We start from the raw sequence: 11,723 nt of genomic DNA, 5'->3' as shown, positions 1-11,723 counted from the left end.
CCAGCTCCCTCACTGTCCCCTCGCCCCCTCTCCGTGCGCGTCTCTCCCGCGCCCGGCGGCGGCGTGGGGCGGGGCCACTCACGCGTGTGCGCGAGCAGCGCCGCGGGCCGGCTGATGTCGTTCTTGTTGTTGGCGTTGCGCTTGACGGAGAAGACGGAGATGTTGTAGGCCCTGCCGGCCGCCAGGGCCCGGAGCTGGTGCGAGGAGCGGCTCCGGTCCACGAAGTCCGTGCGGCGGGAGGCGCCGTCAGAGGACGCGTAGGTGACCGCGTAGCCGTCCAGCACTTGCCTGGCCTCCTGGCCTTCAGGCGGGCTCCAGGAGATGGAGACCCCGCTCTCCTCCACCCGCTCCACCTTGAGGGCCGTTGGTGGGAAGAGCTCTTCAGGGTTTCGGCCAAGAACAAGGGAAGCGAGGTGGTCAGCTGTCGGCCGTGGAAGCCCCAGCCCCCCCGAGCAGGTGTCCGGCCGGGGGCTCTCCGGCCTGGCTACCCCGGGGCAGAGGTGGGCACTGCTAGCGTGGCACCCGCAGTGGACGCCTTCATTTTGGTTTCTGGCCACGGCGCCCCGGAGAGTCCCATGTGCGCGCACGTGGCCGCAGCTCTGCCCTCCCCCCAGGGTCCCCGTGTGCGCGCACGTGGCCGCAGCTCTGCCCCTGGACAGTCCCATGTGCGTACGTGGCTGCATCTGTGGCTCCTGGAGGGTCCCATATTCACACGTGGCCACGTTTGTGCCACTTGGGGCTGTACGCCCTCTGTGCCTCTCAGGCAGAGCCTGGGTGAGCGACTGCTAGGCGCTCTGCCCTGGGCTTGCAGCTCAGCCCTTTGGCCTTTGCTCTGGGCGTCTGCCGCCCCTGAGGGAGGTGGGGAGACCCCGCCACCCATGCTGGTGCCCTCGCGCCTCACCTTTGGCACAGTCCTTGCCGGTGTAGCCCACTTTGCAGGTGCAGCTGTGGGACCCATTGCTGGCCAGGCAGTAGCCTCTGCCCCCACAGGGGCTGGAGAAGCAGGGGTCACTCACTGGGAGAGGGGAAAGCAGCAGTGAGCTCTGGGGTGTCGCCAGGCCCCCCTACTCTGTTCGCACCCTTACACTTGGGGGCACTGGGTCTTTCTGGTGTGGCTGTGTTTGTGGGTGGAGGCAGCACTTTTGGGGAATGGAGGAGGGAGAGGGGACACTCTTGGAGGGGGGAGGGCAGGGTTTGCCACAGGCCCCTCTGAGAGACCAGGCCAGTGTTGCCTTCTGACACTGAACCAGGCCACCCTGCCACCACCCCTAAGGTGCCCTGGTGGGCAGTGCCTCAGGGTCGGGTGCGCAGAGGCTGGCCCCACCCTGCACCGTGCTGTGGGCACCGGTGTGGACTGAGCCCCCAGGTCGGGCAGGCCCACAGGTCCCTAGGAAGGCCACAGGAAACGAGCAAACAAGTAGTCAGCCACCACCGCTGTCACAGCCGCTGCAGTCTGTCCTCCCGGGCCCTCGCTGGCCTCAGGCCTGGCCACAAACAGTCCCTACTGTGCTCGTTCCCAGGCAGGCTGCTGTGCCCTGCAGTCCTCGGCCCCAGGCCTGTCCCCAGCACAGCCTGTACTGCCCTGTGTTGGAGCTGGGGCCCAGAAGCCCCATGCACCCTGCACCCCTGAGTGCTGCCAGCCAGGCCCAGCTTGGGGGCCGGGGACACGCAAATAGACAGGTCAGGCGCCCCCAGGACACAGCTGTCCTAGGAGGAGGTGTGCTCGGCAAGCGGGGGGCAGTACGGATGGGACACCCCGGAGAGGGGGTGCTGGAAAGGACAAGGCAGTGCTGGCCTGTGAGTGGGGGGAGGGGGTGCTGCAGCTCAGAGGGCAGCTTAGGCCTTGTCTTGGAGGGACACGCCAGCCAGGACCCGCTCCCCTGGGAGCCCCTGCTGTGGGCCGATGGGGAGAATGTGCCAGATGCCCGGACCCGGGGGCTGTCCAGGGACCTCAGGGCCACACCGCTGGATGTGGATCCGGGGCGGACGTGAGGCCTGATGGAGTCTCCGAGGGACGAGGTGGGGCCGTCGGCGGGGAACGGGGTGCCGGCAGGTGCAGGGGAGGAGCACCGGGCTGTGCCCCACCTGTCTCGCAGCGGTGGCCAAGGACGCCCTCCGGGCAGATGCACAGGTAGGCCCCGCCGGCCTTCTCGCACCGGGCGCCGTGCTGGCAGGGGCCGGAGTCACAGGCGTCCACCTCTGCGGAACATCCAGAGAGTGGGGCCCGAGCGGCAGGGGGGAGTCTGGGGGAGGGAGGAGAGGACAGCGGGAAGAAGGGAAGGGGAGGCGAGGGGAGAGGCCCGTGGGGTGCAAGGGGCTCGGGGAACCCCCTCACCTCTGGGGTCCCTCCCGCCAGTGTCCCTGTCAGGCAGGGCCCTGGGGACTGTCCTGCCACCCCCCGCCCCCGGCAGCCGGGGTCTGAGCTTGTAGAGAATGGGTTTGCCTGGGGCGTCTGGGGTGTCACAGTGTGAGTGAGGGCCCCGGGCCGACGGGACCGCTAGCACAGCGCCTACCTGTCTCACAGTGGACTCCGGCGAAGCCTGCGGGGCACTGGCAGACAAAGGCCCCTGGCAGGTCCCTGCAGGAGCCTCCATTTCTGCAGGGCTGTGCCTGGCACTCGTCTGTCTCTATAGAGACAGGACACGAGCCTGCACGGCCCCGCGTGGCCCTACGCAGCCCCCACGGCCCTGCATGGGGCCTCCCCGGCTCGCGCCTCCCCCAGCCTTCTGTGTGCAGCCCGGGGCTTCAGCCCGACACCGCTCCCTCCACCCCTGCCCCGCGAAGCCCCCACCCCAGGAGTCTATGTCCTGCACTGCATCGCCCAGGCTTTTTGGGGGCATTGACTGGACATCCTGGGCCTGGCCCTCTGGTGGTGTCTGTCTCATGGGCCTGAGGGTGCAGGGCCCCCTCCCTCCGCTGGCTTCGAGCCAGGGCCAGAGTCTGCGGGCGGCAGGAGAGGGCCCGTGGTCAGGTCAGCGTCTGCCAGCTGAGCTCTCTTCCCCCGTCCCCCCGGGGGGGACTCCACGTCCTTCTGGACAGCAGAGCTGGTTGGTGCCTGAGAGCGAAGGCAGTCCCCAACCAGAGACCAGCCCGGGGAGGGGATTGGCTGGAGCAAGGTGACCACAGCCAGGGGGACCCCAGGGCCTCTGGCCCACGGCCAGGGAGCTGGAGCTGCCGTCTAGTGGCCTGACCCGTCTTACCCAGCTCACAGCGGGCTCCCTCCCGCCCTGGGCTGCAGGCGCACAGGTACCCAGCGACGCGGTCCTGGCAGGAGCCCCCGTGCAGGCACGGCTGTGACAGGCACTCGTCAATTTCTGCTTGCGAGGGTCGCCAAGCGCATGGCAGCCAGGAGAGATCCAAGAATAAAGCAACGTTCTGTTGTTAGAGGCAGTGGCTCGACGCCAAATCAAGACAGACAAGAGCTGTGTTCTGAGGAGGGGGCAGAATTCTGTGACACCCCTTGGTGCTCGGAGAGGCCGGGACCCAGGGCAGCCGGCAGCTTTGGACAGGAGGGCACGGACTGGGGACCTGGTGCTGGGCCTATGAACAAGGACCTCGAGGGCTCTCAGAAGGCACAGGCCCAGTCCCAGGAGACCTCCGGCGGACGGGCCCGGTCGATAACCATCATGCATGGAACCCACGTGACGGGGCGAACTCTGCCCCTTACTACACTCACGGGTGTTTCTCAAACTGGGCGTTGTGGTCCTGAACTCAAAACGTCCGATTTAGAAAAGTTGAACTAGAATGCTTACCGCGTAAGTAAGTAAATAGATGGTGATGGCACAGTGACCCGTGGGGCCAGGGGCCAGGGGCCAGGGGCCAGCACCTAGCCTGAGAGCTCATCTGGTTACGTGCGCGCCCCATCCCGCGTGACGCGAGTTTCTGTGGCTTCCTCTCTGCCTCTTTCGACTAGTTTTCGAATTGCTACGAATTGCCTAAACAACACTGTGTGTGGTTTTGCTGTGCTGTTTGTGGACCCCTCGACAGCGCGGTGTGCGTGCTCTCCCTCACTCGCGCCCCGTGGGGTGCCGGGCCGCGCCTCCCCGCCCTTGCTCCATGTGCATTTGGGTTGGTTCTAGACTCTTGGCTGTTGCAAGAAAAGAGATGCTTCTGTGTATGGTCTTTCACATCTTCGGGTCCGGCGGTGCAGCTTCCCTTATGTGGACACCCGGCAGCGGAATTGCTCGGACACAGCTTACGTGCCCGGTCCCCTCAGCCCGTGTGGCCCGCAGACCCCGAAGCCTTGCTGGCTGCGGGGTTCCTTTGTGCGTTAGTCGGCATTTGGGTGGTCGCGAGCATTCTTTTTACGTGTGTTGGCTTTGTGTGTCTCCTTTTCCATGAAACGCCCATTCATGTGTTTTGCCGATTTTCCGAATGGGTCGATTATTCTCTTCTCATTGATTCATAGAATTCTTCATATAGTCTTGAAACCAGTTTAGTTAATTTGCCCACTTTTTCTTTTATTATTAGTGTTTTTTTTTAATGGCTTAAGGACTGTTTCTTTACCCCAAGGCCTATATTTCCCACCCAAAAATATGTAATTAAAAAAATCTTTGAATCCTGAATCCATCTGAAATTAGTTGTGTATGTTGAGAAGTAGAGAACCAGTGCAACATTTTCCCAAATGCACGACCATTTTGTTCGGGCTGTCTTCAAGATTTTCTCATGCTTTTTTTACAGTTTGAGCATTTACATTAATGTCTGTAATGAATTTCACACGTGAAAAAATGTATCATGTTTTTGATATTGTACATGATATTGTTTCATTTCATTTTTCAAGTTCACTGCTAGACTATGAAATTATAATCGATTGTGTGTATCGACCGTGTATCCCGTGGCCTAGTCGAATTCGCGTATTAGTTCTATACCTTCCTTAGAATTTTGTGTGCATGATCGAGTCCTTGTTACTTCTTCCTTTCCCACGGCTGTGCCGATTATTCCCGCTCCTTGTCCGGCACCGCCTAGGACAGTCCGGGGGCGGCTGCTGAAATCGCTGCCTTTGCCTGGTTCTGACCGTCTCAGGAAGGCTTCGCCATTAAGCCTTTTGCTGGCTGTTGGTTTTCATGGGCGCCCTGTGTCAGGCCGAAGGAATTCCCTTCTACTCTTAGTTTAGTGAGAGTTTTTAGTAACAGTTGAATTTCGTCAGGTGATTTTTCTGCATCTAGCAAGAGGATCATATGATTTTCTTCTTTCTCTCTCTCCTATTACGGTGAATTCCATTTACTGATTTTCAGATGTTGAACCAGCCTGCGTTCTTGAGATAAACCCCACTTGGTCACGACACGTTACCCTTTTCACGTAGCATTGGGGTCGACTTAGTGCTCTCTCGTTAGGATTTTGTGTCTATGCTCATGAGGCTGTAATTTCACTTTTGCAATGTCTGGATTTGGTCTCATGGCGATGCTAGTCTTACAAAACGAGTTGAGACATGTCCCTTCCTCCTGCATTTCCTAAAGGAGCCGTGCACGGCGTTATTTTCTTTAATGCTTGCTAGAACGCACCAGTGTTCCACAAATCTGGCTCTTCCATTTTCTTTGCGGGAAGGTTTTTATTACACACTAAAATTTAATAGCTGTGGGAATATTCACATTTTCTGTTCATTCTTCTGGCAGTTCTGCACTCATCCATTTCCTGTAGGTTGTCAGCCGCATCGGCCTAAGGTCACAGGCCCTTGTTGTCCTTTAAACGCTGGCGGATCCTTTGCGATGTCTCCTCTTTCACTCTGATGTTGCCCAATTTTTTTTTTCTTGATCACTCTAGCTAGAGGTTTATCTATTTTACTGAACTTTTCAAGGAACTAGCTTTTCGTTTCATTGGTTTTCTCTATATATGTCTTTTTCATAATTACATTTTTAATTGATGTGTAAAAATGAAATTAATTTCGTTATAGTAACCCATATCCACTGACTGTGTCACGCTTCCTGTCATTTCCAGGAGTTTGCCTGTAGGTTAAAGACAAACATCAGCTGCAAATACTGACATTTTTACTTCCTCCTTTAGCATTTTCATGATATCAACTTCCTTTTCTTACTTTATTGCGTTGGCTAGTACTGCCAATATAAGATCGGTTAGACTTTGATTATGCACAATTTTAAGGGGGACGTTTCTCTACTTAGGATACTGTTTAGTCTAGGTTTGAGAAGAGGCAAAGTCAGACTGCCTCAGAAGCTAATTTCCTTCCCGAGTCGAGTCAGCGGAGCAGATTCACCTCCTGTATTACGAGGATCGGAAAACTCTGTCCCACAGCCCTCTTGATGTGCCTGTACTCCTTTCACTGTAAACATGTGGGTTCTTTTCCTGCTTCTCATCGTGTGGCCCGTCTAGCTACATCCGTGCTAAGCACGCCTCTCTGTGGGTCACGAGCGCTTGGAGAATTCTTTTACGTTCTCCCTCCAATAGATCCTGTATTATTTTACACCACATGGTACTAGAGGGGGGTGTGTGTGTGTGTCTGTGATGTTTCTGTCTGGATAAGCAAGTACTTTTTATTCCTTGTTTGATAAGAATTTATTTCATGAATGGGTATGAATTTGTCAAATGCTCATTATGCATCTATTGAGATTCTTATATGGTTTTTCTTCTTCAATTGGTCAACGTAGCAAAATTTTCTAGTATCAAACTATTCGTGCCGCAGCCAACTTGATAATGGTGTAGATAGTCTTGGTAGGCTACTGAATTTCTGCATCTCCGTTCATGTGTTTAATGGACCCAAAAGTTTACTCTCCCCAACCGTCCATATCTGGTGTTGGCTCCAGGTTACACTGGCCTCGTAGAATGGGTTGGCACACGACCTTTATTTTCTACTCTCTGGAAGAGCCTGCAAGATGCTGAAAGGATCGATCTATCTGTTTCTTGGCAGCATGGTAGAATGTACCTGTCGCATTGTTTGGCGTTTCTTTGTGGGAAATGCTTTAACTACTGCTTCAGTTTCTTTAAATAGTTATAGAATTATGTAAACTCTGTATTTCTCAGAGTCATTTCTGATAAGTTACATTTTCTATGAATATTATGTCTATTTCTCCTAAGGGTTCAAATTTATTTATATAGACTAGTTGGCAATATTCCCTTATCATCTTTTTAATCCCTACTCTCTGTCACCTTTTTCATTTATAAAGATTTTTATTCGTGCTCTTTGTTTTTCCTTTTTAATCTTGAGAGAGATTTGTCCATTTTAGTAAGTGTTCAAGGAACTAATTTTATTGTTTATCTCTCCTTTTGTAACTTTGATTTGTTTCATTAATTATGGCTCGTATTTGTGGTACCTCTTTCTTTCCCTTTTCTTTAGTACCATTTTTTTGTTTTTCTAATTTCTGGAGTCAGACATTTAATTCGTTAATCTTGAACTTTTTTTACATGTATTTACTGCTATAAATGTCCCACGAAGCACAGTATTTGCTGCATCACATGAGTTTCAATGTAGAAAGTGACCATTGTTATTCATTTAAAAATACTTTCACTCTCTCTCTGACTTCTGCTATGGCTCATGAGGTATTTCAAAGTATCTTTAAAAATATCTAAACATAGAGTTGAACATTTATCTCCATTTTCTTAATAACTTATTTTTTGTGTGTATTCAGAGAATGAATTAGTTTGAATTATTGATTATAGTGTTCAAATCTTCTATCTTTTTGCTGATTGTTTTTGGCTCCTTAACCTGAATTAATTGAGAGAGATGATGCGGAATTTCCTAGTATTCTGGCGAATCTGTCCTTTTTTTTCTGCAGTCCATTAATTTTTGCTTTATATATACATCGAGACTATTAGATCTGATGTTTGAATGTTATAATGGTGGTGACTTCTTGGTGAATTGAAACAATCATTGTTGAGAGACTCTCCTCACTCTACAGTCTATTCTGTCCGAATTTTGATTTGCATTTGCCCAATTTTGCCCCCATACTTTTACTTTGCCTTTCTATGCCCTTTTGCTTTAGGGGTGCCTCTTCCGAGTGTACAGCTTGTACTGTAATAAATCTGACAATCTGTCTTTTACCTGAAGAGTTTAAGCCATTCACATTTGTCTGTATTTTTTCTATCATAATTCTTTTTAATCTTAACCTTTACCATTTTTTTCTCTTTTTCCTTTTAGATAATGACAAATCTTTCTACAGTATTTCATAATTCTCCCTTCTCTTATTGCTTACAAAATGTTCTGGGTTTATCTTATTATTTGAGTAGTTCCTCTAAAAAATGACCTTTTTTAGGGGGCGGGGGTAAGCCTCTGAGGCTGTATTTGCATGAGAATGTTTTTTAATGTCTCATATTTGAATAACAATTTGGATAAAAATTTTAGGTCTTAAGTTTGTATATTTCAGTATTTCTGCTTGTTATTTGCTGAGCTTGTATTTGTGGGTTGATGTATTTCTCCTTTTTTAGAAAATGCTCAGTCGTTATCTCTTCAAATTTTTCTTTAGCTCATTCTGTCCTTTCTTTCTGGAACTCCAATTAGGTGTTTGATATTGTCCCACATATTACTGATATTCTGTTGCTTTAAAAAATTATGTATTAATAATTTAAAATTCATTTTTTCCTCTCTGATCTTTAGATTTGATAACTTTGGTGACCTGTCCTTGGATTCTATAATTTTTTCTTCTGTTCTATCCGTTCTGTTGGTAAGCTATCCAATGCATTTTTCTTTCCTCTGCTCAAAGTTTTCTATTCCCTAATTCATTTTCTTTAACACGTTTATAATGCCTGTTTTAAAGTCCTTGTCTGCTAATTCCAACGTGTGGGTCATCTGCAGGCCTGTTTCTATCAACTCTTTCTTCTCGAGATTACATGTCATAATCTCTCCCTTCTGAGATATCATGTATTCAAGAACAGAGAAACCAAAGTAGAACATGCCTGCCCTGGGGTGGGTATGCTGTTCTCCGTCAGGCAGCCAGGCATTGGAGCTGGTCCCTGGCCTCCCACGGAGCTGGTCCCTGGCCTCCCGCGGAGCTGGGCGGGGCGGGGCTGGGACGCAGTTCAGGTCAGTTTCGGTTCACGTTGGTTTTAGGGGCTTCAGGGTTGGAACGCGCTCGTCTTCCCGCTGGACTTGAGATCTCAGCCGTGTGAGACTCTGCTTCCCATATCCCGCCCCGTGGGGGGAACTGGTGCGTGCTGAGGTGTTTCTGGCGTCTGCAGCCCCCATCCAATCTGCCACACGTGCCCGCAGCCGTCGAAGGCCTCCGCGATTTCCTGCTCCCGCTGGCTCGTGGGATGGCGGCAGCCGGCAGCCACTGCCACCTGCGAGGGCTGGTCTCCACTTCTTTGCCTCCTCAGCTCTCCGGCAGGTTAAAAGATACAATCTGTACGTATCCGGGGGTTCCTGGGTGTGGCATTGAGAGCAATGATAGTTTGTAACTGCGTCCTAACGAAAGAGATCTGTGTTTAACAAACAGTTTCATCATCTTTCACCTGATGCCACCGCCATTGAGAAGTCTGGCGCCAATCCGATCTTATTTTTTTGTAGATTGTTTCTTTCTCCTCTCCCGATGTTTTAAGATTTCTTTCTGTCTCTGATGTTCTTCGATTTTGTTATAACGAGTCTAAAGGTTCTCTTTCCTGCTGCTTGCTGTTCTGTGGGCGGTTCGGCTGTGCTTCCGCGAGTCCAGCTCCACAGTCGCTCACTTCGTCCCTTTGTATTCTCTCTCCTCCTTGGACTCCTGTCATCTCCACGTGGCACTTACCCTTCGGCCCTCCATAGTGCCTGCGTGTTCTTTTTGATTTATATCACAATTTCGGGGGAAATTCCTCAAACTGATCTTTCAACTCATGAACTTAGTCTTCATTTGTATCCATCTATAAATTTACAAATTATGACTGTTCTTTCAACTATTACAGTTTCTCAATCCTTTAACAATATTTGTTGGTCCCACTTTCTACGGCCCGCGCCCTGCTTCCTTCTGCGTACGTGGCGCCCTTTCCCGCTCACGCTCATCTTCCGTCCTTCTCCCCGGGGGACGTGTTGTCTGGACATACTGTTTCGGGGTTGTTACACTTCTCCGGGGACTCGTGGTCTTGGCTGTGAGCTTACACTCCCTGGGGGCACTGGCCCCTCACCTGACAACACACTGGGGACAAGCAGCAGTGGGGGGGTCTCCTAGACAGTGCCCACCAGCCAGGGCTGGGGAGGATGGGAGTAAAAGGAAGAGCCCAAGGCCAAGTGGTGCCTACCTGTCTTCTAGACCACCCCACCTGAGCGGGGCGCACAGGCCAGGCTTGCGAGGGGTGCGGGAGCGAGCAGTATGTATGTGCCCACCCATCTGGATGCTGTTCCTGTCTCTATGCTAATTTGTTTTAAAAATCCATGTTGCATGAAAAGTATTAACACTACTCAGATTTTCTGAACAGAGTCTGGAATGCTTTGGGCCAGTGTGGGACGCCTGCCTGCAGCTGTGTCTCCAGGGGCGCCGTCCAAGGGCCATTACATGGCCCTGGTGGTCCAGGATGCTTTAGAGCGGCAGCTCCCAGCCGGGGTGCTGGCTCTGGTCCCACAGATGAGGGAGGGCAGCCTGCACCCAATTTGCCCTGACCCCCGACCCTGGCCCCCGTCCCCTGGCCCCTGGCCTCAGCTGCCTCATGGGCACAGTGGGCGTGAGTGTCGGAGCTGGAGCTCAGGGCTGCTGAGGACCCGGGAGCCCTTAGTGAACCGTCCAGAGGGGAGCTAGCCCGGGTTATCCCTGCCATCCGCACAGGGTTAGCGCCTCAGTTTGTGGGGAGGAGACCCAGGAGGGAGGGGCAGGGCCCTGGTCAACACTGCTGGGCTCCCCCACCTGGCCAGGTGAGTGGGGTGTTGGCCTCACCAGCCCTGCCCACCGCCCACCCACCCCAGAGGGCCCGCAGATCACCGTAGCACTGGGGAGGCTCGCTCCAGACGCCCTGCGGCTGGCAGACCCGGACTGCGCTGGGGGCACTCGGGCTGTAGCCTTGGTCACACAAGTACACGGCCACTGAGCCCAGCCGAGTGCCATTCAAGCGCAGAGTGGCATGCTTCACCTCCTCGGGGGGGCCGCAGTCCACCTCTGCAAGGACACAACAGCCTGCACCTTGGGGCACCTGCCCCCCCTGCTCTGCCCTCTGCCCACCAGGCCCCAGAGCCCGGACCTCCGCTCCCGGCACAGCCCGCCCATGGTGAAGGTGCCCCAACTTCCAGGACAGGCTGCCCGCAGGCTCCCCTTCCCTCTCTCCCGCTCCACGCCCTGCCCAACCCTGGTCTTCCAGAATTCAGAGGGACACCCGAGCCCCGACCTGGCCCTTCAGGCCTCTCACCCGCCTGGCACCGGCGTCCCGTGTACCCTGCCCGGCAGCGGCAGGAGAAACCTGTGCCCAGGCCCTCGCAGGTGCCCCCGTTCGCACAGGGACTCCGGAAGCAGGGGGAGGGGGCTGAAAGGGCGCAGGGGGTCACTGTCACCCATCACTGTCCTTCCTGAGGCCTCTGGGCGGCTTAGGGCTTCCCGTCTGCCCCCTGCTGCCTGGGCCAGCCCCGCCTGGGCCTGCCTCTGTGTCTGGCGGGCCTGGCCACCGGCCCGCTGCACCTTACCTATCTCACAGTGCCGCCCGGAGAAGCCGGGGGGACAGTCACACTTGTATTTGCCAATGTAGTGAAAGCAGGTGCCTCCGTTGTGACAGGGGCCAGAGGCGCACGAGTCCGGTTTCCCTGGAAGCAGAGGCCACGTGGGGTCGGAATCGTGCGTGGGGTCCCGTGTGCGCGCCCGCCCCCTCCGCCGCCCCGGGGGGGCTGT

The 11,723-nt window shown here is 53.8% G+C and overlaps 1 protein-coding gene across 1 annotated transcript in view; it reads right to left on the bottom strand.

Annotated features, from left to right (window-relative positions):
• Positions 1–11,723, bottom strand: part of SNED1 (sushi, nidogen and EGF like domains 1) — a 58,932-nt gene that overhangs the window by 21,420 nt on the left and 25,789 nt on the right. Inside the window, exons 14-21 of the mRNA XM_025045434.1 lie at positions 11,522–11,638; positions 11,251–11,364; positions 10,830–11,003; positions 3,201–3,314; positions 2,514–2,627; positions 2,086–2,199; positions 902–1,015; positions 83–379 (exon numbers count right to left, since the gene is read on the bottom strand). Coding sequence (XP_024901202.1) covers positions 83–379; positions 902–1,015; positions 2,086–2,199; positions 2,514–2,627; positions 3,201–3,314; positions 10,830–11,003; positions 11,251–11,364; positions 11,522–11,638 — 1,158 coding nt within the window. The remainder of the gene's footprint in view (positions 1–82; positions 380–901; positions 1,016–2,085; positions 2,200–2,513; positions 2,628–3,200; positions 3,315–10,829; positions 11,004–11,250; positions 11,365–11,521; positions 11,639–11,723) is intronic.

The sequence above is a fragment of the Pteropus alecto genome, unplaced genomic scaffold (assembly GCF_000325575.1).
Source record: "Pteropus alecto unplaced genomic scaffold, ASM32557v1 scaffold143, whole genome shotgun sequence".
Lineage (NCBI taxonomy): Eukaryota > Metazoa > Chordata > Mammalia > Chiroptera > Pteropodidae > Pteropus > Pteropus alecto.
Note: the sequence above shows the minus strand (reverse complement) of the source record. Positions and strands in the feature narration are given on the sequence as shown.